General features: G+C 45.4%; 1 protein-coding gene across 10 annotated transcripts in view; it reads left to right on the plus strand.

The window, feature by feature from the left end:
- Nucleotides 1-27203, plus strand: part of NCKAP5 (NCK associated protein 5) — a 941160-nt gene that overhangs the window by 596695 nt on the left and 317262 nt on the right. For all 10 annotated transcript variants that reach the window (XM_059704629.1, XM_059704625.1, XM_059704622.1 and 7 more), the window contains one exon: nt 10821-10908. In XM_059704629.1, the coding sequence (XP_059560612.1) occupies nt 10821-10908 (88 nt within the window). The remainder of the gene's footprint in view (nt 1-10820; nt 10909-27203) is intronic.

The raw sequence follows: 27203 nt of genomic DNA on the forward strand, positions 1-27203 counted from the left end.
AATGGTGTGGCATCCCTATGAGTGAATTAGAGCCCCGTAGTTTCTGGGCAATGGTATTATTCTTGCAAAATTTGTGCTGAATTAAAAATATATATCATCCAGGAAAGAAATAAGAAATTCCAGCCCTTCGCCATTCATCCAGAGTGACATTCGGGTTCAGTGCAGCTTCCAGTTATCCTCCCTGTAGATTTACTGTGCCTGACTATTGCCACCAGGATCAGCAGTGATTGGGTGAAGAACAGCAAAGTCATGGCCAGCCTGGGGATTGTCCCTGCTTACATGCTTAGGTGTGATAGCTTCTAAGTGAGCAAACTCTCATTTTCTAAGGAAACCAGTTAGTGCGGTTGGGCAAAACCCAGTTCTAAACCAGCAAAGTTTCTACCTGAACAATTTCCTCTTGGAATTGAACATCTGTCAGTGTTTCTTTTCACTCCCAAACTTGACGGAAGTTTTGCACTACAATTAAAATGGGGAGGCAAGATGGGTTGTTGAGGAAAGTAGAATGAGAAAAATAAATTTAAAAGCAAATGATATGGGAGGCCAAGCAAAATTTATTCTTCATTAAAATAATTCTCTTGTCCTCCCTCCCCGCAGCAGTAGAGCAGTGGGCTGTCTTGGTAAAGGGTGTCTGAGCTGAAGACTCAATCTAGATCTGTGGCCTCATTAGGGTAATGTGCTAACCATTGAAGTTAATTAGCTGCAGATTAACCATGTGTACTGCATATTTGATGTGATAAAAATAGCAAGGAGTTATTTCTGGAGACATTTGGTTTGTTTTACTAATGACTGGGAGCCTGGAATCTTAGCTTGATGTGTCACAGCTATGACTTAGCCCTTCCAGTCTGCTGGCACCTCTCCCTTGTCACTCCTCTCTGACCATGTAGGTCTGTGGGGAAATGAAAATGTAAGGAGCGAGGGAATGAATGAGAGAAAAAATAATTTATTGACTACCTACCCAGTGACAGAAGCTATGTTTCATTGCTAGAGGTAAAATAATCAAGGCAGAGTTACTGACCTCAAGGAATTAGAGATCATTACTAAGGTGCTACAATGCTGTGATGAAGAGCTGAGAGTGTTAAGAAAGCAAGAGAGAGGACTTCTCCCTTAGGGAAGGAAGAGGTCAAATCTGTGGCTTTTGGGTGGAATGGAGAGTGCCCCAAGGCACTGTCCATGAATAGCTAGTATTACGTGCTTCAACAGGTATTTATTTGGGCTCTGTGTTATAATAAAAGCTATACTAAAGTAAACAGAAGTCAAAATATATCACAGAGTGTGACCCTGTTTGGGATTTAGAAGAAACTTAATCTAATTGAGAGAATAGATTAATTCATGTACAAAACATTTGCAAGTAAACACCCAGTGATCGAGATGTTGACATATGATAACAATATGGCAGAAAATGTGGTTTATAGCTAAGTAAACACTAGCGTGGTTTAAATGTTTGCTTGTGTGCTGTTGTAGTACAGTAGAAATATATTGTGAGTTTTGGAGTCAAATATTGTTTCCAGTATAACTCTCACCATTACGAGGAGGATGACTCTGAATGAGTTCTTTATTCTCATATATCCTCAATTTATTCATTTTAAATGAATGAATGAGTAAATATGTAAATAAATAAAACTAAAAATGCAGATAATAGTACTCACTCTGTGGACTTGTAAGGATTAAATCAGACAGTGCTTGCCATAGAGTGATTGTGTAACAAAGTAAAGTGTGTGTGTGTGTGTGTATATATATATATATATATATATATATATATATATATATATTTAAAATCTAAATTTTCTGTTTTGCCATTCTGAATACTAGAGCTTTTTGCTTGTTTTCCCTAGGACTTCAAAAAGAATGAGGGAAGAAATCTTCAACTTCTGCTAAAGAGGATTAAATAAGACAAGGCCTTGTGAACATGCTACCACTTTACATTACGATTACCCAGATTCTGTCATTCTTCCTCCTTTAATATATGAAAGGCTAAGCAAGTCTAGATGACCCATATCATAGTGCCTTCTCAGTGTGTAGGAAAAATACTTTAATTCATCATCATAAATGGCAGAAATGGATTTAGTTCAGAGATTGGAGTTGGAAAGGAGTCAGATTTGATATCTGAGAAGAAATGAGAAGGCACCTTTTTCAGGTGCTGGAAGTGGCTAGAAGAAGGGCAGATGAGGAGAATCAGAGAGTGAAAGCAGTACTTCAGATGGTGGGTGACATGGAAGACAGATGGGTGTTTATATGATTGGTTCTCATTTAAGATTCTAGCAAAGGCCCACGTCTGTGCATGTATGCCCGCACATTAAATGGGGCATGGCCTTGTCCGCGTGGTGGTCCACTATGCTCATGCATATGGGAGGCCCTGGGTTTTATCTTTCCAGGCTGCCCACAGATTTTGTGGGGGTTAGAAGCTGACAGGAGAGGCAATGGCCTAGTTTGGGGTCTGCTATGCCAGAACAAGGCCATCATTACACGAATGTCTGGAGACAGACACTGGATCAGCATGCTTGGAGGAAGGGGTGTCTGAGATTCAGGGCACTACAGCTAAGGTGAAGGTCATTCAGAGGGCTGGACATACCACTAAGCTTTGGCCAAGCAGAGCAAAGACTGGCAACAGCCTCAGGACCCACAGGTGTAGAGACAAGAGAGCCGGAACAAACCTGGAGACAAGTGACTACTGTCCAGGTGTAAAATGATATCACACTCATGTCTCCCTCCTCTACAAAGACCCACCCAACCAGATCTGCATATGCTTAGCAACTACCTTGGGAAGAGAAGCAGTCTACTGCTCTTCTACTGAGAGGCTAAACATTTTCACCCAAGAGATAAATATTTGGTCTTCATAAAACAACCAATGATGGCACCAGCCCCGCTCGTACTGGCTGCTGGTGCCAGACCCAATTGCTCCACACCGTCGGTGGGTGATAGCAGGGCTGGCACTGTCAGCATGTGGGAGCGATGGCATTAGAAGTGGGGCTGCCAGCAGACAGGGGTCTGGGGGCTGTGGCAGGAGGGGCTGGGTGAGGGTGCAGAGGATGGGCCGAGACCCGCCTCTATGCCCACCACAGCCTCGCGGCCCACAGTTCCTTTCAAGGTGCACGAATTCATGCACTGGGCCTCTAGTTCTAAATGTTAGACTTAGTCTAGCCCTGGGGTGGGCAAACTTTTTGACTCGAGGGCCACAATGGGTTCTTAAACTGGACCGGAGGGCCGGAACAAAAGCATGGATGGAGTGTTTGTGTGAACTAATATAAATTCAAAGTAAACATCATTACATAAAAGGGTACGGTCTTTTTTTTTCCAATAGTTTTATTCATTTCAAACGGGCCGGATCTGGCCCGCAGGCCGTAGTTTGCCCACGGCTGGTCTAGCCCATCCTCTGCACCCCTCCTGCCACTGCCCTCAGACCCCTGTCTGCTGGCCCCACTTACACCTGCTGATGGTACATAGTGATTGGGGCCGGCACCAGTAGCCGGTACGAGCGGGCCTGATGCCATCAGTGGGTGCAAGCAGCAGCTGCTGCCCTGATCGCCCCTCAGGGTGAACAGCAGGGCAATTGGGGGGCCCCCCGCTGGCATCCACCTTGGCTGGCCTGGGGCCTGCAGGCTGGGGGCAGCTCCTGCATTGAGCGTCTGCCCCCTGGTAGTCAGTGTGCATCATAGCGACCGGCCATTCCACTGGTTGTTCTGCCATTCTGTGAATTTGCACATTAGGCTTTTATTATATAGGATAGGATTTGGGGTAAAAGTTAATGCTAGTTAGCATGTAGGGGGTCAACAAAGAGATGAGTTTGGCTATGTACAAAATAAATTAATAATTTTTCTGAATATCTCAGTTGTAGTGTGTTTAAACATTTTTTAAAAAATATGTTTTATTGCCCTACCCAGTTTGGCCTGGTGGATAGAGCATCGGTCTGTGGACTGAAGGGTCCCAGGTTCAACTCTGGTCAAGGGCACATGCCCATGTTGCAGGCTCAATCCCCAGTGGGGGTCATGCAGGAGGCAGCCAATCAATGATTCTCTCTCATCATTGGTGTTTCTATCTCTCTCTCCCTCTTTCTTCCTCTCTATAATCAATAAAAAAATATATATTTAAAAATATGTTTTTATAGATGTTTAGGAGAGAGGAAGGGAGAGTGATAGAGAGATGGATACATCAATGAGAGATAAACATCAATTGGTTGCCCTCTGCATGCTCCCTACTGGGGATGGAGCCCACAACCTGGGCATGTGCTCTCACCAGGAATCAGACCAGAGACCTCTTGGTTCATGGGTTGATGCTCAACCACTGAGCCACTCTTGCCTGGCTAAACTTTTTACCCTTATAGGCATTCAGTGGGAGAGAACCAATATTTTATTATAACCCTTTTTCTTTTCCCCAGCAGATATGAGAAGTGTGCTTCTCCTCATTATGGCTGTTGACCTTACAGGATGAGAACTGTTCTCCATATGGGGACATGTCATGCCATATTTTTATAGGGAGGAGGCTCAAGGTGAAGGAGGGGCTCTATAGTATTCAAGCCCCTCTACCCTCTTCTATTTTAAATCCAGTCCCTTTCTTTTGTTCTTAAAATGAAGTTTGATCACGGTATACCCTTGCTTAAGATGACACACTTTTTCTAAGTGAGAAGATTTGGCGTCAAATACAGTGAAACAAAAGGAAAAACAATTTGCAAATTCCAACAGCAGCTCTTAACAAGCTTCTCAGTATAGGTGAATAAAGGAGAATATGACTTGCACTTTTATTGTTTTATTGCATTGTTAATTTTATTATTAATTAACTAGAAGGCCCAGTGCACAAAATTTGTGCACAGGGTGGGGAGTATCCCTCAGCCTGGCCTGTGCCCTCTCACAATCTGGGACTTCTCGGGTAGGGTACCTAGGCCTGGCTGGTGATCAGGGCCTACTGGGGCTTTCCTTCCCCCAACTGCTGCCAGCTGGCCCTGTCCCCAACCCAGCTGTTGCCATTGCTTGCCATCTGTGCAGCACTGACCCTCCCCCGCCACTGGTTGACTCCTTCTGTGGGCGACAGATGTGGGGTGTGATTGCTTGGCTGGCCTGAACCTCCCTCTATGGGGCAATCACTGGCTGGCCCCGCACACCCACCACAGCATCACTGGCTGGTGGCCTGGGCCTCCCTCTGTGGGGCGATTGGTTGCGGGGCCCCCAGATCTCCCCACAGAGGGAGCCTCCACCCACCCTTCACAGCGCCACCAGCTGAGAGGCCCTGCCCACCTGCTGGGCCTCCGCGATTGATCACCATGAAGAGGGTGGTTTAGGCCTCCCTCTGCGGGGTGATCATGGGGCAATGGCAGGGACCCCCAACCAATCGCATCACACCTACCTTGGCTGGCCTGGCGCCAGTGTGTATCATAACGTGGTTGTCTGGAAGGTCTTCCAGATGGTCGTTCTGCTGTTTGGTCTTTCTGTTGATTTGCATGTTACTCTTATTATAGATGCCATTAATCAGCAAATAACATGTTTATTTCTTTTTGAAAAAAATATATTTTTTATTGATTTCAGAGAGAGGAAGAGAGAGATAGAAACATCAATTATGAGAGAGAATCACTGATCGGCTGTCTCATGCACACCCCCTACTGGGGATGGAGCCCACAATCTAGCATATGCCCTGACTTGGAATAGAACTGTGACCTCCTGGTTCATGGGTCAACACTCAACCACTGAGCCACACCAGCCAGGCAACATTTAACTGTTAAACTATTTCTTAAAAATATGACTCAGTTCATCTTTCAGCTGAAATAGCCCATCCATTACCAGTTTGAGTTGGGGGAAGTGACTCCTGATTTTGTGTTTATTTTGTTATATTTCTGTCAAAATGAAGTTATGATAAACAGAGTATTTGATCATAAGAGTCAAAGAGCACTTCAGCCTAATGTTCTGATAATTTTCTAGAGTGGCATTCCGCAAAACAGAGGGCTAGGCCTGTGGAGGAAGGAAGAGATGTGGGGAAGTCCACATTCCTCTATCAGTGGTTCTCAACCTTCTGGCCCTTTAAATACAGTTCCTCATGTTGTGACCCAACCATAAAATTATTTTCGTTGCTACTTCATAACTGTATGTTGCTACTGTTATGAATCATAATGTAAATATCTGACATGCAGGATGGTCTTAGGCGACCCCTGTGAAAGGGTCAGTCGACCGCCAAAGGGGTCGCAACCCACAGATTGAGAGCCGCTGCCTACATGCTCCCTCTGGAGCCTAGGGTCTGTTTTCTAATAGCACTGTCCTTACTGAATGAGTCAAGCTCTTCTGGGCCCAAATCATAGTCTCTGATTCTAAAGAAATCTGTTATTATCAGGCCCTGAATGAATACTACTAGGTGGTTTCCTGCCTTGAAAGGATTCAGGAAACCACTGTCTTTTAAAATTTACTTCCAGAAAGATCCTCCTTTGGTATCTAGGGAGACCCTCTGTGGAGAGAGAGAATGCAGATCCAGGGACAAGGACCCCAGAACCTGTGCTTTGCAAGGATGAACTTGACAGAGGTGGACCCCGGGAGAGAATTTTGGTGCAGAGCCTCACTGATCCTGCTCTTGTGTGGCTTTGAATTTTTTTTAATGCATTCTTATTTAATGTCCAATTTTCCTAACTTTAAGTTAGTGACCTTTTTAAGCAAAAACTATGTTTGAGGTTCTTTTTGCTTCCCCCAAATGAAAACTATAATAAGAATTTACTAATTAAAATGTACTGTAAAATATGAATCTATTTTTAATAAAATAATATAGTTACATTTATATCTGTTTCCTGAGATATACTGTTTACATATGAATTTGGTTTATTTTTTCTGACTTGTGTAGGTATCAACTTTAAAAATAGCTTATTAATATGAATTAGAAATTACATGTCACTAAGTATAATTTTGGCCTATACATTTTTAGTTATAACAACTACTTGTCCAGTATTTCGGGGAACGAAGGATTTAGACTTAAATTGGAAAATAACAACAAAAAACAACAACTGGAAGACATTATTTAAGGTTAGCGTTTAACAATAAATTGCACCAATCAACAACTTAAACGAATAAAAAAAAACCCTCTGCACTCCTGACCAAGAAATTGATAGGCTGATTTTTAGTCACATTTGGGGAGCAGATGGTAGAATTATTCTGTGTGCAGACTGGTGATGCAAACCATAAACCTCAGCTATCAAAATAACAAAACAAAGTAAAATGTCATTGGCATTCAGATGACAATGGATGATGTTTCAGTCTTTGATTTTCTGGAAAATAAATAGAGGACTTTACTAAATGAGAATTTAAAAAAAGAAAGAAAGAATGTGTCAGCAGGGAATAAATAATGGTATCGTCTCATCAGGCTCAAAATATTTTCTCTGTGACCAGGTTCATAGAGGTTATGAAAAGATGAGACAACTTAATTTGCTTCCAAGTATTGGGATCAGTCCCTGCAGTCTGCGCCAAGCTGAGGCTTAGAAATGTAATTGGCTTTAATTGTAATTAATTTAATTAATCACAGTCATACTGTGAGTCTAGGCTGCTTGAGATTCTATTTCAACAACTTTCTGTTCACCTCCACATTTTCCTTTTTTTAAAATGCAAAGCCAAGAAATAGTGAGGAAAGGTGAATAGATGTGTTGATGTTTTTTCCCTTTTTGATCCAGCCATTTGTGCATAGAACATTTAATTGTACAGAAGAGAGAATTCAGCAAGATATGCATGGTCACAAAATTGTATTTTATTTTTTTAAAAGGCAAGATTTTCATTTTAACTGAGTTTTACCTGTTGGGCCACCTTTGTGCCAAATGTCAATAAATGAATGAGATAAAGATTGAAACAAGAAGGAATTCTAGCCTCTGTGCTAAGGTGGGGAGGAGGCAGACTAATACTGAGAAAACCAGAGGTCAGTCTGTGGTATGTGGTACAGGAACTGAGCGATACCGGGCGAGTCATCAGTGCTATCATTACTTTTCTTCTTTATGATAGCATTAGCATACATCCAGGGAAATCTACTGCCATTCAAGAGATTGTTTCTGTTCATATACAATGACATGGAGTATTAGAAATGGGCTCTGATCAGGTTTTATTTCAGAACTTGTGACATTTCCCACTTATTTTTTCCCCCACATAAACTTCATTTTTCTCTTCCACCCAATATTAAGTTCTCCTCAGGTCAGAAGCAATATTGTTGCCTTCAGCATCCTATAAGTGTTCGCCAAGATAACTCCTGATCAGGAGTTAAGACTTTTTTATTTAACATCATTTTCCTGCAGGCCCTGGCCAAGTGGGTAACTCAGTTGGTTACAGGGTTGCCCCGATATGCCAAAGTTGTGGGTTTGATCCCCAGTCAGGGGGACTACAAGAATCAACCAATGAATGCTGAATGAGCAGAACAACAAATTGATGTTATTCTCTCCCTCTCTCCCTCTCTTTGTCTAAAATTAATAAATAAAAGTAAATAAAATGATTCCCCTTCATGTAAACAAGGCCTCCTGGAAGGAGGCTGCTCTTTTTACAGTCAGAAAAAATGGTTTAACCCCAACTCCCCTATTAACTAACTACGATCCTGAGAGTAAGCCATTTAACCTTTCTGTTGCCTTAGCTTTCTCATCTACTGCATAGATATAATGATATTTTTAAACACATAATAATGAAGAATGATGAGTTCTTTGACAAGTTAAAAGTACTATTTAACTTTGCGTTACTATTATTAATAACAAGATTTGTGAAAATGTAGGAAACAGATTTTGCTTTCCAAGGTGGACGCGTGGAGAGATGGTTTGTGAAAATGTGTGGTCACGCGTCGTTCCCTGGGCGCTCACGATCAGCGTCCTTGTCTTATTGAAATCCCACCTGGTCCTGATGCTACTCTGTGAGGGGAGAACTTCCCAGTTGTTATCCAGGCTTGGACTGGGCCAGTTCACCTGCACTCTCCTCACTCTGCTGCTCAGTAGTTATATGACCTATGAGAAAGTTTGACATTTTGAACTACATTGCCTTGTTACTGCAAAGGCCGTGCCACTCCAGGGAATCTGTGGGCCTCCTAGAGCCCTTAATTTGCAATCCTGGAAGCCCTGCTCAAGAGAGAGAAGCTGGGTCAGCCTGCTCTCTGTCTTAGGCAAGTATCATTCTGAGTCACCAAGCCACAGCTTCCGGATGAGACTGGAAGAGACAGCCAACTCAAGTTCTGGGCAGGAGAGCACAGGTTCATGTATAGTTCAGGTGTCCTGGTCTCAGAGTTCTGTCCCTAGATCCTCATGGATGGCCCCCAAGGACAAGTTCATTTAAACACAGTTTGAGTTCACATAGTGAATGCCTGACAAAGAGTAAGTACTTAATATTTTCAAAATCCTATATAATAAAAGCCTAACATGCTAAGTGTTCAGTCAGCCTGTTGGCCATTCAATCAGTCAAAGCATAATATGCTAATGATATGCTAAGACTGCTCAATGGCTCGCTATGATATGCACTGACCATCAAGGGGCAGACAGTTGACCAGTTGACCAGTTGCTATGACGTGCACTGACCACCAGGGGGAAGACACTCTGACCAGTAGGTGAGCTTGCTTCTGGGGTCTGGCTGATCGAGACTGAGCGAGATGGCCGGACAAGCCCTGGAGCCCTCCCGCAGTCCCTGTTCATTTGGCCAACCTCCCTCTCCCCGCCCCCCCCAGTCCCGATCATGCACCAGTGGATCCCTTGGCCTGGCCTACACCCTCTCACAATCTGGGACCGCTCGGGGGATGTTGGAGAGCTGGTTTCGGCCTGATCCCGCAGGCCATGCTGAGGGACCCCACTGGTGCATGAATTCGTGCACCAGACCTCAGTAAATTAATAAAGGATTCATGTAATAATGTGTACTGAATACTACATTATGCATAATTCCGGGAGACACATAAGAAACTATGACATGGTTCTATACCAAATACTTTAATTTACTTCAAAAGACAAGACAAGCATATGTGAAATATTTGAACGTTTAAAGTGGGGAGTTAAGTGATAGCATGCTGATTTAAAGTGTAGGGCTACCAGAATTCAAAGACACGGGGGACCAGTGGCACAGTCTCTTAGGAAGTGAAACTGGAGATAGAATTTGAAAGATGGATGGGATTTGAGAAGACAAAAGAGTATGTGCATTTCAAGCATGACACAATGTCTAGAAATGGAAATAGGTGTGTACGTTTCACTATTTACTTTTGGGTGATGCCGGGGTAGGAGTGAGCATTGGAGGTGGGTATTGAAAACAAAATAGGTTATAACATAAAATATATGTCATAATATAACTATTGAAAAACTCACACATGCGTACTAAGATGTATGCATAAAGATATTGTTCAAAATAGTAAAAGTTTTGCAGTAATTTAAATTCTGTCGGGAATGGTTAAATAATAAATAATACTAGGAAGTAGATGAGAAGAATATAGTAGGTCTCTGTGTGCTGACACAGAAAGACCATCATGGAAAGTGCATTTATGTAATATTTGTCAACTTTGAGAATTGACTTTAAAAAATCAAAGTGGTATTTCAGGAAGATGAATGTGGTAACGTTGTGTCAAGTTAAAAGGAGGTGATTGAAAGTGAAAGGGTACTGGGGGATGTTTGCTTGCGTACAGACCCAGGAGGCCAGAGACAGGGCCCTGAATGGTGAAGAGAAAGAACCCAGAGACCTTCTGAAGAGTGACTTTGAAGGACTTCATGGCAGATTCTTGATAGAGGGCGTGAAGGCAAGAGAAGAAAAGGGAAATTTTTCAGGTTTCAGCTTGGGAAATATGCACTGAAGACTGATTTCTACTAAAGGGGAATAGACTCGAGCTAATAGGAAACCTTTAAAGAATTTCTGTATCTTTTTGTTTCTCAGGATGGAAGAAACAGTACGAAATCTATTGCAGAGTCAAGGACCTCCAGAGCAGAAAAAAGAAGACACTGTTAATATAATGGTCTATCAGGTACACCACGGTTCTTACTCTCGAATGGGTACTGATTTTCTCATTTTCTCTAGCTCTGTCCTCCCTAATTCAGAGAGATATAAATAAGTATGGGCCAGACCCTGGTGCTGGGATCCATATGGTTACCTCTGTTTGAGGAATCATGTGCACATTTATTTAACTCATTCTTTTTTTTGAATTCCTACTGTGAAACAGATTGTAGATTTGGTTGGAGGAAGATGTAAAAAGTTAGTTTGCCGTGAAACTGAGAGAGCTATAAAAATATCGAAGTACTCTGTGACCAGGGCTATGAGAGAGGTAGATCCCACACTGTCTGGGAACACAGGGAAGGGGTAACTCACCCTGTCTTGGAGATAAGGAATACTTCCCAGAGAGCTATGCCACTTATGGTGGGCCTGGAATAGAGAACAATAGGAAGGACACTGGGGACAGTGGGAAAGCCTAGCTGAGGTACAGTCGTGTGCATTTGCATGGCAGGCATATGGAGAATGAGAAGCTCAAGGTCATTGAGTAATGGTCTGGGGAGAGGAAATGTTGACTGTGAGACTGAGGGTGCACAGGAGAGCTGGATGAGGCCATGCTCCTATGCTGGGCACATGGGTGTGCCCTTGTCCCCTGTCAGTGTGTAGGGGGTCCACAGAGAGTAGGAGGCCAATGCAGTAACAGGTTGTCATCATCCAGAGGCCCTCAGCCCCTGGCTCTTTAACACCAGCAAGGTGGCCAGGCTGGAGGGCAGGACACTTGGCCTGAGAATGACCCAGTTGGCCACACAGTTTGGAAGACTCTTGCAGGGGGGTAGAGAAATAACAGCAGAAAGAGCACAGGTACTGTTTATAGATAAACTAGAGACCCGGTGCACGAAATTGGTGCACTCGGGTGGTGGTGGTGGGGTATCCCTTAGCCCAGCCTCTACCCTCTCGCAGTCCGGGAGCCCTTGGGAGATGTCCAGTTGATGGCTCAGCACACTCCCCGCAGCAGTTGGACATCCTTAGCACTGCCACGGAGGTGGGAGAGACTCCCGCCACCACCACTGCACTTATCAGCTGTGAACCCGGCTTCTGGCTGAGTGGTGCTCCCCTTGTGGGAGCGCACTGACCACCAGCACCAGAGGGCAGCTCCTGCATTGAGCATGTGCCCCCTGGTGGTCAGTGCGCATCATAGCGATCGGTTGTTCCACCATTCAGTCGATTTACATATTAGCCTTTTATTACATAGGATAGAAGACTTCTGTTGAAAAATCACTTGAAATGACAAATAGAGACCTAATATCCATTGCACAACTGTGTATAGGGAGCTAAAGAAGCTAAGGCAGGCAAGGAAGTGGGCTGAAATTTGAGGTAATTCCCATGGCTGTGCTTGTGTCTGCTGGCTAAGGAAGTGGGTTTAGGAGGGAAGTATAGGAGCCCAGCAGGTAAAGATAACCTTACACTGACTTCCCTGAACTCATGGGTTTGGGGCTCTGCAACCTAACTTGTCATGAGAAAGATTGGGAGGACTCTGATCATAAAAGCCACAGTAGCATACAAAGCTAAGAATTCCAGGCAGAGTTGGTTTTAAAAAATCTTTGTCCTCAATAGTTGACTCTGGAGACATGTGTAGGACTCCTTTAGGATGATGGACAGCTGCTCTCCATCTCCAGTGAACACCGTGCAAGGAGTTGATTTAAGCTGCCTCAGAGGAGATTAAAGTGAGTGCTATGCAGACAATTAATAAATCAGTAAAATCCACTTCTTGCAGAAGTACCCTTTGTGAGGGATGTCTTTTCATAGGCATGCACGGTCCACTTTTCCTGATGTGCGGTCACCTAAAGTTAGGGCAAGGATTTCAGTCCTCCCAGCCCTGAGTCTTTCTGAGGTATTACGCTGCTTTGGTAGAAAATTGAGGTATAAATAAAAGGGGGGGGCGGGTTTATTCTGCAGTAAGGGGTTCAGTGCAGCCTAAAAGAGCCACATGAATCTGAACCACAGTTCTGCGCCCCCTTTCACCTCCCACCGGGCATGCCAGGCCCAAGTTAGAACCAAGAATTCACATCCCACTGTGCTTTTCCCAAACGCCTCCTTGCTGCTCATCCAGGTTCCTTCTTTCTCTAGATCATGCTTCTCTTATCTCTCCACTGCTTACTACACATTTAACACCATCATTAGAATTTAATTTATAAAGCTGGAAGCTACTTAGAAAACAGAGACACTTTAAAAAATGTGTTTTAAAGCTATTTCCTGTCTATGACCCAGTCCATTAGGTTTGGGGACTCAGTGCCTCCCTCTAGGGGGGAGGCGGTAAATCACCAGAATTGATAAGACATGGACGGATTTTTCAGTCATTGCTGTCGCTGGCCTCAGGCTCCTTATGTGGAAAATAGGAGACAGTCATGGGTTCCATGGCCCGTAGGGTCATTTTCACATTCAACAGATTTACTGAGCTCAGAGTATGCACTGGGCACAGTCTGTACTCTGGGGATTCAGGCAATGAGAAGGGGGAGAGAAATGCTGCTGGGCAGCACTGAGGCCAAGGTCCCTGGCATCTCCCTAACCCGGGTCTCCTACGTGGGGCTAATAGCGGCGCAATAGGTCTGTACGAGCCGGGCCTGCTGACACCAGTGACGCCTCCCTGAAGTTAAATTCTGTGGTTCGAATGCGAGCTGGGAGATTTATTGCTTCGTAGTGTGGGGTGTTATGAGCACAACTGACTCAAACTTTCCAACAGCAAGATTTCTCTGACGGGAGCCAGAGGCCCATGCAAGGCTTAGGCCCATGGGAAAGAGGGAGTTGGTTTCATTTTCCACTGTGGAAGTTATATATATAGAGAGAGATTAAATGGTGGGGCCCAAGCAGCCCTCTGATTACTACTTAACTTGGGACCTAAACGTAAGACTTTCCACTTTCTATCTAGAGCACTCTACATTCATTTATTCATTTATTCATGTATTTACTCATTTATTCATTCAAATGACAACTGTTCACTTGCTTTTTTACATAAGTGTAGTAGTTTCCCGTTGATGCTGCAGCAAACTTAGTAAGTTAAAACTGCACGCATTTATATTCTCTTAAATTCCTGAGGTCAGAAGTCTGGAGTCGCAGTGCTGGCAGCCTCAGGGAAGACCATTCCTCGACTTTTACAGATTCCAGCATCCCTGGGCCTGTGCTACTTCCCCCCATCTTCAAAGTGCAGGACTCCAAGCTCTGGTTCTATTGTCATATCTCTTTTTTTCTGAGTTTGACCCTCTCCCTTCCTTCTAGAAGACCCTATGATTACATTAGGCCAGTGGTCGTCAAACTCATTAGTCAACAGAGCCAAATATCAACAGTACAACGATTGAATTTTCTTTTGAGAGCCAAACTTTTTAAACTTAAACTATATAGGTAGGTATATTGTTATTAACTTAATTAGGGTACTCCTAAGGCTTAGGAAGAGCCACATTCAAGGGGCCAAAGAGCCACATGTGGCTCGCGAGCTGCAGTGTGCCGGCCATGGCATTAGACCCAACCAGGTAATCTAGGAAATTCTCCATATGTCAAGATCTCCAATTTAATCTCATTCGCAAAGTCCCTTTTGCCCTATAAGGCAGCATTCACAGGTCTCGGGGATTCACAGGTGGACCTCTGGGGGCGGGGTATTAAGTGACACATCCCTCTAGTAGGCTGGAGGTACCTAGCAGATAGCAAGCTAAGTGCTGGCGTACCACTGCCTGCCTGATAGGCCTTTCCTGGAGGGCTCAGTTGATAGGATGCTGGGCAGTGGGGAGGAAAGGCAAGTAATCAAATACGTGCAACCATGTGATGGGAGTCAGAATAGCAGCTTGCATGGGATTCTGGGAGCAGGAGGGATGATCCACCAAACCCACTGCACTGTTGTCCCTTTAGACCCTGCCATCTGCCTCACGCTTATTTTTTAATAATCCATCCATACCTAGCACCAACGACAGTCTCATTTCATCAAGGGAAATAAAACACGTCAAAAGATTGTCTGTAGAGGAGCCTGAATCACCAGAAACGTCATGAAGTTTCCTTCTGCTTTTTTCCCCCTCCAGGTGATTCTCTGTAGGTGGTGTCTTATATATTCTTGTCACCCAGGTCACCATCTTATTTAGTCAAGTGGTTAGGAAACAGGTTAGAAAAAAACCTAATTATATTAGACGTGGAAGGGGCCAATTAAACACACATGAAATGGAGTGACTGGTGGGAGAGGGCATCATTCCCCCAGCTTCCTCTGTGGCAATGTTTAAACATAGGCGGCCTGGCTTGAGTTACCACGAATCCTAACACTGACAATGGGTAGCCCCCTATAGTCCTCTTGTGTCCATAGCTACCCTCTGTGCTGCTCTGCTGTAGCGAATATACTTCTTCTTGTCTCTGTTCTTCTCTGTGGAACATGAAGTGAACCCACATTGGCTAATTCACTTAGAAAGAAAGAAAAGTAAATGGGCAAGTGGAAACTCTAACAGCTCCGGCCACTCACAGGACCTCAGAGGGTCACCTAGACTCTCTGGGTCCCTCGGTTTTCATATTTGTAAAAGGTTAGGTTTTCACTAAATTAGGGATCACTAACACAAATGCCCACAGTTGCCAAATAAAAGTGGGTCAGGTAGGCCTAGCTGGTTTGGCTCAGTGGATGGAGAGTGGGCCTGCGGACTGAAGGGCCCCGGGTTTGATTCCGGTCAAGGGCACATGCCCAGTTGTGGGCTTGATCCCCAGTGTGAGGTGTGCAGGAGGCAGCCGATCAAGGATTCTCTCTCATCATTGATGTTTCTATCTCTCTCTCCCTCAATTGCCAAAAAAAAGTGGACCAGGTCTGAGAAAAATCAAGTGTTCTCTCGGGGTTTGCCTTCTATTTTTCTACTGTCGATAAGAAAACAGGTACAGAGAGAGTTTTTCTTTTACTTGTTTTTGTTTGTTTTGTTTTTAATGAAATACAAAATTCTTGCTTATGAAGTAGCATCCCATGCCGGGTTGAATGCCAAAGGACAGTGGGGAGTGGTGGAACTGCGGCAAACTGCGGAGCCACTGTGAGGCCTGCAGGCAGCAGCCCCAGCCCAGCTGCAGCAGAGTCAGATGCCCCAGAATGCGGACAGACGGCCACATGGCTCAAAAGACAATGAAGTTCAGTTTGATGGGCAGTCTCTCAGTCTGTAAATAAGGCTTCTTTTCTGTGCATGGACTAAACAATGTGTTAGACGAAGGGCAACCCTCCGAAGAGAAACACGGTTTCTAAGGTTTCTTCTTGCTCAGAGAACTCTGGGATTTCGATGCTTCTTTGCAATCCCATGAGGGCTTGCTACATGAGTGTGAAACAGAGTGTGTCTGCCTGGAGTGCTGTGCCCACCAGGAGCCAGCATCGCTGAGCACCTCCAGGTACAGTCATGTGCTAGTCACTTTACCAGTGTGAGCGCTTGTCTTATGACAAGAGCCCTTGGAACTAGTGTTAGTATGTTCCTCATTTTACAGAAGAGGCGATTGAAGCAGAGAGAGGTTAAATTGCTTGCCCAAAGAGACCCATTTCCACCTGAGCTCCTTTGTACCCTTTTAGCTGGCTTGATAATTTGCCATAAAAACTGAGCTCACTTTATCAGGAGCTGCAGTGAGTCGCTGTCCCAGGAGAGAACAGAGAGGTAGGTAAGTGCTCAGCAGTCTGCAGTGGTGTCCAAGTTAGCCTCTCCACCTCTTATTTTATCCCCCCTGGGTGGAGATCCCTGAGCTGTGTACTCCCTGAGCCCAGCTCCATTATTTTTAATGATGGTCTGTGCTCAGTTATTGACACCTTGGCCTGCATTTAAAGGAATGTAATATTTAACCCAAGTTATTTTCATTTGAAGTGATCTAATTGAAAAGCAAAATGACTTTTTTCTGAAATAATTCCTTAAAAGTAGTCTCAGATGTGATTAAGCAGTTGATACTTGTGGAAAGGGAACCTTTCTAGTTATCTTAAAATTTGTCAATCATTAAATATTTGTCCAGTTCCTTTGATGTACACACAAGTGTGTGACATAGCCCGGGACCTTCCCTGGAGCCCAAGGCCTGCCTGGCGGAGATGCTGCTTCCTTCACAAATGCTAATTCTTACCAGGGTCAGGTCACGTTTGACTGCAAGCTCCACCACCTTCTTCCCCAGCAATGACTTAAACACCATAAGCAAACTAAAAGCTTTAAGTGCACTAGAAAGAGAAGTTAGGGTTGAGAAGTTATATTAAACAATCAATTACAAAAGATACCTGGGAAAGTTCCCTTACATAGGAAAATATCTCTAAAATATTTAAAGTGTGAGTTTCCCCAACTTCTAACATAGCATTTTTTTTTTCATGAACACATGTAAATGCAAGGCAGACTGAAGTTCCAGGATTGAGGCCTTCAGGAGCTGCGAGGCTCCTGAGTCTCTTCCTGGTTGGTACCAGAACCACCTGGGGGAACCCTGACACATCTCACTGTCCAGGGACCTCCTGGAAGCTCCTGACTTAGAGTGATCTGTTTAGTATTGTCATTTCCAAGTCTGATGAGTCATCTTCATCCCCTATATTGGCAGCTAGCGAGCACTTTAGAACCTATTCATTAACCAGCAATGTCCCCTCATTGTGCAGGGTAGCAAATGGAGCTGACGTTCACAGCCCAGTGCTCAGTCCAGGGCAGACCTGCATATGCATCTCTACAGTGTCTGGCTGATTCTTACACACACAGTCCATGGCTCAGTAAGTGACCTTGCAGTTAGCTAGCCAAGAGGAGCGAACTCTTTAGAAGTCTGCAGAGAACTGGACTGTAACTTACCCAAGTTACTTAGAAAAGTGCTTCCGTTTTCTTTTTATAACTAAACAAAATAAGGCAAGCAAAGGCAAATACGTGGATCAGCAGTCAGGACCACCAATGAATGCACACAGCTGGAAAAATGATCTCAAACTCTACTGTCTGCTGAGAGGGTAGCTAAGTCTTTGCACAGGGATTTATAAAATTATAATACACACGAGGATATGCAAGTTTATTGAGTGCTTTTATTTATGTCTGTGGCCTGTGATCTCAGGAAGTCTCAAGGGCCTTTGGTTCCGCTTTAAGAAAGTTGGCCTTTTACCTCGCTGACCCAGCTGAATAAAGTGGTGTCACCATCCCCCTCCCCCCCCCCCCAAAAAAAAGAGATTTGGCCTTTTCTTTGAATTGCTGTGAACTTTGAATAGCTACTGAGGGGGGTAATGGTGATAAAGGGAGTGTTTTTATTGTGTGTTAAGTTTTAAAGGGCGAAAGTGTTCCTTGAGGAAGCAATTTTCTTCCTTCCTCTTTGTGTTCTTCTTTTGGTTTTGTTTAAAGCAACATCCTCTATTCAAATACATTTAGGACTCAGCAGTTCTCAACCTGTTGGGTCGCGACCCCTGAAAATACATCCTGCATATCAGATATTTACATTATGATTCATAACAGTAGCAAAATTACAGTTATGAAGGAGCAACGAAAATAATTTTATGGTTGGGGGTCACCACAGCATGAGGAACTGTATTAAAGGGTCGAGGCATTAGGAACGTTGAGAATCACTGTTAGGTAAAGAAGGCAGGCTTTCTCAAAGTAAGTGCCTGATGAGATTCAATACCACCAAAAACATCTCCCTACCTAAAACATTTATCTTCCCTTTGAAATCATTCTTTAAGATGAATTAATGATTGTACAGCCTAGAAAAAGAGTTTTTTAGAATTCCAGAAGTTTCCAAAACAGGCTCCTGTGGGAGCACCCGCTTGTTAGCACACCTGGACAAGGGGAACACTCACCTCTAATTTCAAGGTCAAGAAGGAATAGAGATGTTTTAAATCCTATCAGTAAGAGTTTAGTTACTTACTTACTTACCTGGAATTTAGAACCCTTGGTTTAATGGATTCTGACTCTCTTTTCTCTTTCTCAATTTCTGTCTAAATTCTCTGCTCAGACATGAATACTTCTCTTGTTAGATGCTTTGACCCTGAACAGAACTCTTACCAAGTAAAAGCAGAAAAGAATCTCCTTGTTAAAACCAACGTAACCTCTGGATAAAATGGTGCCCTGGAAAAGCACCTCTTCAGACAGGTGAGCCAGGGTTTGCCCATGAACACGAACCACACTCCTCGGCTCCGCTCACAGTGGGCCAGACCCTCTTTGGGATATTCAGATGTGTCTCCGGTCAGGAGGTTCTGTGGATAGGCTCCAACCCAGGTTGCTTGTTATTAAGTGCGTGGCTTGGGCAAATACTTAGGGCAATTCAGATCAGTAACCGGGCATATCAGCTATTTCTTCCTTGTAGGAAATAAATACATTTGAACAGAGCAAAATCAGGATGATATCAGTCCTTGAACTTTGATCCTATTTTCTTAACTGACCTCAGGCTAGAAAACTATGATTTTCTTCCTTTTAGCACTTGGCTTATCGGTGCTTTATGAAGTGGCGATACAATAGTCCTTGGGGGAAAATGAACAACTTTCCTGAGATCTCTCCTATACAGTAACCTTTCAGCTAGATCATCCTTATTGATTTTGTCTGCACGGTGACGATAAAGAGGAGTCACCAGGTGTGGGTTTGAGAAAAATGGTCCGGCCTGGCATCTGCTGTCTGCATTTAAGCCATGGCAGGCTTCAGGTGTTCACTGGCCTGACAGGCCTACCTGAGGAGACAGAACCAGGCTTTTGCAGGCTTAGAGCTGGTCCCTGAGTCCTGGACAGCCGATTCGGACTTGGGAAAGTGGCCACCTGCAAGAACGGATCTTCTCTAGGAACAAATGTAGACAAGGGCTCAACCTACCTGGGCGCCAACCCAGAACACTTCACAGAATCCCTAGAGCCGGGACTGTGCCCTGGCATGTTTAAGAATGTCCCCCAGGGAGTGTAATATGTCATTAGGACAGAGGGTCAGTCAACACCATGCCCCTGAAGAGCTTCTCTAGCCAGCTCAGATCTGTGGGGAAAGTGCAGGAGAAGATTCTTAAAGAGGGTTAGCTCACAGAGTGTAGGCGAATGGACTTCGATGGAAATTCAATGACTTTTCCATCTCACAAGTACTTTCGCTCTTGCTAGAAGGGCAATTATCTAATCTCAGGTCATCTAAGGCTGTCCAGCTGTGCCAGTGACCAAGGTGGAGCATTTACCTCCACGCACTGGGCTCTGTAAACGCCTCTGGTTCTCGAAGGGCGAAGATAGTGAAGTTCATTGAACACATTTTATTCCCTCCACCCCATGGTGGTCTGTCAGGCACACATTCATATACAAATGTAAGCAGTTTCTGTATTCTCTTTTCTCCTGTGTAAGCGGTCATGTAGGTTAGTGATGGGAAGAAGCAACCTGAGGAAAGGAACATTGCAAACCATTAAAAAGAATGCCATGACTCACCGTGGAGAGACCACACATGCCGGTTGGTGGGTGGAGAAAGTGTGAAGGGGAAAGTAAAAAGTTCAGGGTCAGACAGACCTGGAAGTAGATCCCAGTTTTCTCTCTCAATTCCTTTTGTCAACTTGGGCACATGAGTCAGTTTGAGTCTCTCTTCTCTTTTCTCCATAGAGGGTGTAATAAGGCTAACTGGACAGGCCGCTGTCTTCCAAGGGCTTCGGCAGACCTGATTTCATAACGATAGAGGCAGTGTATAACGTGCACAGCGCATGTTAAACAGTCAGTGAACAGCAGCTAGTACGTATTGTTATTAAACATTTAGTCCTATCTATCTACTCAACTATTTTCTCTTCACACAAATGCTTCCTCTTACCCTGCCCCACTCTAGCCCACCCTAGCAGCTAGCACCATGGAAACTGCTAAAAATATATCTTTCTCAGAATTGGAGAAAATGACAAAACTATGAGAGAAATGTAGATGTATCAGGAGTGTTGACCCCAAGGTCAGCTCCCAGACAGGACTGCCTTTCGGGTGGTATCTTCTCCCACTGCACAGTCTTGGCATCCCCAGTCCCTGTCTGCCAGTATTTTCTCATTTAGATATATTTCTTTAAAATTCCACCTATTAAATGCAGCACTCCACGTAAGAAATAAAGAACAGGGAAAATAAACACAACAGTCCTTGAAGAGCATTTCGTTAAGCTTTTTTTTTTTTTTTTTTTTTTAATCAATTCCCAGCTGGGGCCTCTGTGTGGAGTCCCCATGTTCTCCCACATCTGCCTGGGTTTTCCCTGGGGACTCTGTTTCCTCCCACACCCTCAGACTGTGCGCCTCAGGAGAATGGATGTGTCAACATTGTCCCCGTCTTAGTGTGGGTGTGTGAGTGGCCCTGGGATGGAAGGGTGTCCTGTCCAGAGCGAGTCCCTCCTTGTGCCTGATCTGCCTAGAGTGGCTCTGCCACCTGCGACCTTGAACTAGAATAACTGGGTTGGACAATAATTCTCTTACTGTTTTTATTAACATTGCTTAAATGTATATAGAGCTCATGTCTATCTCAATGTTTAATATTAGAAGTGTTTTAGGTATTCATTTAGAAGTTTATTGATGTTTTTGTGACCAGAAATATGCTATAGGAGCTTAACTCTTGTTTATATCAATTTGCCTATGGTAAAGTTGGTTTTATTATCTGTCATCATTTCACTTAGAAGTCACAGTTTCCAAAAACCTATTCTTTAAGGGATGGTCATTTACATGTGAGTATGAGCCACAAAGTCGTCTCTGAAAACTGGAATTTAGGATGTGGGATGTGGAGGGGAAGAAATCAAGAAAATAATTTTCCTCACGTTATTCAGGGTTATAATCCTCTGTGCTGATTAAATAAGTTGGTGAGACTCACCTTGAACAAGGGTACCAGGAAAGAGGTGTCAAGAAGTAGCATTCGGATAGAGAAGTGAAGAGAAAGCCAGCTAATATGATGGGCAGATTACAGCCATCATTTCTATGGTGTGCCCAGTGCTCCTCCTTCTCCTGCCCTCAAACTCCCAGGACCCAGACCCAGGCTGGGACCAGCATAGTAACTACTGAAGGCCCGATATGCAAGCTCATGCCATGATCTGCACGCCTTCTGTGGATGCACCATATGTCAGAGTGACATTGCAGAGGCCCTTTGCAAGCCCAATGAATTGGGGTCCTGTAATGGCTTATTTTCTGCCCTCGTCTGTTTAAATGAACAAGCAAAGATTGATGGTCATTCATGATGATCCATTGTTTTGTAAATATACCAAAGTATATTTTTTTCCAAATGTATTCTGTTTGGTAGGTTTGCCATTCCACCCCCTCCAATAAAGTTGGCTTCTACACTAAGTTAATAAATTAGCATGGTAAATTCATTTCTCCCCATTAAAGCCAAGCCTATAGCTTAGTCTGAATTAGGAAGCTGCTACTGTAATTATAAGTGATGATCTGAAAAGAATCCCACTGCAAGCATTCTTTTCTGTTTCATTTACTACGTGACTTGTAAATATATCCTTAAGATACAAATTAGGCTGCATGTCTCTAGAGTCATTATAATTAATTTTTTCTAATCCTTCTATTATTGTATTTTTCTTCTCTTTGGCTATTTCCTTTTTTTTCTCCTGAGCATTGCATATCACCATTGGAGAATTGGTAGTGAAAATTGCCACAAGAAAAATTAATATGTGTTTTATGGTTTACACTTTCACATCATCTCATTTGGTCCCTACATTAACCTTTCCCGATAGGAAGGGCAGGAAGGGCAGCTTCGCTTTGCAGGTGGAGAAGCTGTTTCCCAGCAGCAGCTGACTTTATGAGCATCGTGCAGTGTCAGGTCACAGTGGACTTGGCCTTTTGATTCCAAGTCCCACAGTCTGGCAGGGGGAGCACGCATTATTACATTCTACACCAGTGGTTCTCCAATCTGGCCATGCCTTGGAATCATCTGGAGATGATAAGTGATGCCCTGGTTCCACCCAGGATTCTGATTTCATGATCTGGGGTGCGGCCTGGTTATGAGGATTTAAAAAAATCTCCCCAGGTCAAGTTTAATGTGCAGCCTTGTTTGAGATCCACTGCACTACAGGGTTTTAGAGTGACCTTCATTTTTTTCTTGCTCAGCCTCTTAAAGCTCCCTACAGTCAGGGTCTTGGATTCATTGACCTACCACCAGCATTTCCCCCAGAGTAGCCAACCTGGTACCTTGTTTAGAAGACACATTGAACTTCAGTGGGAGTTAGTCCTTGAAAAACAGTAAAACTCACCTAAATGGAATCCTTTGGTTTTATGGATTCTCTGATGACAGACCACCAAGGAGTAGGGGTATTCCACTGAGGTACAGCAAAGGATTATGGGTACTCAGGATTATGGGTACTCAGGTGGGAGAAATCAGAGGGTTATGGGAAACTGAAAAGCTTTAAGTTTCCTGAATGAGTCTCTCACAAGCTGTGAAATGTTTGTGGATTTGCTTTACCCTCAGGACCTGGGGAACTCACTCCCAGCCATTTTTAGTCCATGGGTTAGTAGTGAAAGCATTGCTGAGGAGGCTTTTATGGGTCAACTGGAAAGACTGTTGGGGGAACATGTGGACGTGGGGAAGGTCAGTGAGTCATGCAGGAAAATGCTGGAGCAGAGGGGCCCGGTTCAGAGACCCAGGACAGGGTGGCAGAGAACAGTGGAGATGCCTGAGGAAACAGCAGTGCTGAGGACAGCCCTGCTGGTGGGAAGGCATGGCTGCCAGTGAAACAATTTCAGTTGCAAAAATAAGAGGGAACCATGGGCACAAAGAAAACAAGACATGATTCTCAATTTACCCTAGTTAGTGTTGCCTGTTAACTACAGTTGAGGCCTAATTTCCTTTTTAAAAATTAGAACAATTAGCAAGTTTTAGAAAGTTACCAAACTAAGCCTTTGTCCTTGCATTATGAAAACCAGGCCCTGGGAAGACAATGTGAACGAGGCAGAGAGGAAGTGGGTAGCCATGCGTCACAGCTGGTTCTCAGGGTGAACTCCCGATCTGACCATGACTACTGTTACGCAGTGAGCATCCTGCTCAGTTTTCAGGGGGACTGAACTCAGCTGACTTTGCCCGTAACTACCCCAGGACTGGGTGGGAGAGCCAGACACAGCGCCCAGTGAAAGGCTCTCCAACCCAGGTCTGGGGTAGTCCAGGGCAAAGGTAGCTGAGCTCAGTCCCCCTGAAAACTGAGCAGGATGCTCACTGCATAACAGTAGTCATGGCCAGAGTGCTGCAGGGCTAGTGTTTAGTGACAGGAAGTCTATAAAGTGATCATCTGGTATCTTGGACTTTAGGGCTACTTGGAAGGGTCAGACAATCTCATAGTTTATTAGGGTGGCCAAGAGCATAGGCCATGTTACCAGCTGATCGTTGTCATGTTGCTGGGTGTAAGGCAGCCAGCCCCTGTTTCCTGTGGTTTTCTGAGTAAAGATTTATAGTGACACATGAATGTCAGTCGCTATGTCGAGATGAGCAAGTCCTAGATGCTCAGAAAGAAAAAAGTGACCTCCAATATCAGCCACCTCATTTTGCAGGTGAGGAAACCCAGGGGCTTTGCCAAGGCTGCACTGACCATGAGTGGCAGACCTGAAAGAGAAACCAGTTCAGTGGCTGGTTTTATGTTTCCCCTCTTCCTGTGGCTGCAGAGTTGCTTAGCACTAAGATAGCTATTGGAGGAATCTAGATGACTGTTGGTTGGGGTAAGTTGGAAGAACTCTAGGAGAGACTATTGTCTTAGGTATCACATCTGGCCCAGTTCATTACTCTTTAAATGCATGGAGATTTTGCATGAAGAAATGGTTACTCAAGTTTTTGATGTGTATACTGATATGTATATATATATATATATATATATATATATATATATATATATATATATATATACACACACACACACACATATATATACTAGAGGCTCGGTGCACAAAAATTTGTGCACTGGGGGGGCATCGGGGGTCCCTCAGCCTGGCCTGTGCCCTCTCGAAGTCTGGGACCCCTCGGGAGATAACAATCTGCTGGCTTAGGCCTGCTCCCAGGTGGCAGAGGGCAGGCCCAATCCCTAGGTGCAGCCCCTGGTCGGGCTCAGAGCAGGGCCGATTGGGGAGTTGGGGTGCCGCCCCCTGTCATGCACAGAGCAGGGCGGATTGGGAGGTTGCGATGCCATCCTCAGTCACGCTCAGAGCAGGGCCAATTGGGGGGTTGGGGCACCGCCCCCTGTCACACTCAAGGCAGGGTCGACGGGGAGGTTGCGGCACCACCCCGTCACACATAGAACAGGGCCCATCAGGGGGGTTGGGGCTCCTTACCCTGTCATGCACAGAGCAGGGCCAATCAGGGGGTTGGGTCGCTGCCTCCTGTCACGCACAGAGCAGGGCCCATTAGGGGGGTTGGGGCTCCGTACCCTGTCACGCATAGAGCAGGGTCAATCAAGGGGTTAGGGAGCTCCCCCCTGTCATGCACAGAGCAGGGCCGATCAGGGGGTTGAGGAGCTCCCCCCTGTCACTCACAGAGTAGGGCCGATAGGGGAGTTCGGGCACCGCCCCCTGTCACACTCAGGGTAGGGCAGATCAGGGGGTTGGGGCTCCGCCCTCTATCACCCACAGAGCAGGGCCGATCAGGGGGTTGGGGCACCACCACTGTCACACTCAGGACAGGGCCGATGGGGAGGTTATGGCTCTACCCCGTCACACACAGAACAGGGCCTGGGGGGGGGGGGGGCGCGCGCCACACCCTGTCACACACAGAGCCGGGCTGATCAGGGGGTTGAGGTGCCGCACCCTGTCACACACAGAGCCTCAGGGCGATCAAGGGGTTGGGGAGCTCCCCCCATCAGGCACAGAGGAGGGCTGATCAGGGGGTTAAGGCGCCTTCCACTGTCACGAACAGAGCAGGGCAGATAGGGAGGTTGTGGCCCCGCCCCCTGTCACACACAGAGCCGCAGGGCGATTAGGGGGTTTGGGCGCTGCCCTCTGTCACGCTGATCCTGGTGCCAGGAGGCCTCTCGGCTCCGCTGATCCCGGTGCTGGGAGGCATATTACCCTTTTACTATATAGGATAGAGGCCTGGTGCATGGGTGGGGCTGGCTGGTTTGCCCTGAAGGGTGTCCCGGATCAGGGTGGTGGTCCCCACTGGGGTGCCTGGCCAGCCTGGGTGAGGGGATGATGGCTGTTTGCAGCTGGTCACACACCCTTCAGGGTGGGGGTCCCCACTGGGGTGCCTGGCCAGTCTGGATGAGGGGCTGAGGGCTGTTTTCAGGCCGACTGATGCTCCCAACTGCTCCTTTTTTTCTTTTTATTCTGGGCCAGCTTTAGCCTGGCTCCATCTCTGAGGCTTCTGCTGCTGAAAGAAGGTATCTGGTTTGTTTCGGTTCTATAATCGAAACACTGTATAACTCCAGCTCTGAGATCCCGGCCTCGCTGAAAGCAGGTTTCTGGGGTTTTGTTTAGCTTCTATATTTGTTACAGTGTTTCATAAACTGCAGGCTCAGAGGCCGGCAAAGCAGGCGGGGAACGTTGGTTTCCTCCATCACTGAAGCAAGCAAACCTCAAAACCTCATGTTAGTTTCAAGCTGCCTGGCTGCCGGCCGCCATCTTGGCTGGCAGTTAATTTGCATATCTCGCTGATTAGCCAATGGGAAGGGTAGCGGTTGTACGCCAATTACCATGTTTCTCTTTTATTAGATAGGATATATGCCCCGTTCAAAGGCTGTTAAATCGCATTGCGTGAAATTATAGCTAATTTGCCTACAAACGTCAGGTGGTCATAATAATCTGGCCACTCAGTATGTATATATATCCTTTCTAATAATAGACAAACATGGTAATTGACTGTACCTTCGCTATGCCTTCCAATGGCTAATCAGCGAGATATGCAAATTAACCACCAACAAAGATGGCGGTTAATTTGCACATGTAGGCGCGAAGCGGCGGAGTGAAGACTGAAGGTGGCTCTGGTCAGAGCAGCGAAGGCTTGAAGGCGGATCTGGCCGGAGCGGCGAAGGCTTGAAGTTGGCTCTGGCCAGAGCAGCGAAGGCTTGAAGGCGGCTCTGGTCAGAGCAGCGAAGGCTTGAAGGCGGATCTGGCCGGAGCGGTGAAGGCTTGAAGTTGGCTCTGGCTGGAGCAGCAAAGGCTTGAAGGCGGCTCCGGCCAAAGCAACGAAGACTGAACGTGGCTCCAGACGGAGCGAATGCCTGGGTCCCAGGTGCTGGAGGAAAACCGGTGCCGGCAGCCAGGGGAAGAGAAGGCCTATTGCACGAATCTTTTTGTGCAACAGGCCTCTAGTATATATATATAATCTCCCTCCTATATAATAAAAGGCTAATATGCAAATCGACCGAACAGCCAAACGACTGGTCGCTATGACATGCACTGACCACCAGGGGGAAGACACTCAATGCAGGAGCTGCCCCCTGGTGGCCAGTGGGCTCCCCACACAGGGAGTGCTGCTCAGCC

This window comes from Myotis daubentonii, chromosome 7 (assembly GCF_963259705.1).
Source record: "Myotis daubentonii chromosome 7, mMyoDau2.1, whole genome shotgun sequence".
Classification (NCBI taxonomy): Eukaryota; Metazoa; Chordata; class Mammalia; order Chiroptera; family Vespertilionidae; genus Myotis; species Myotis daubentonii.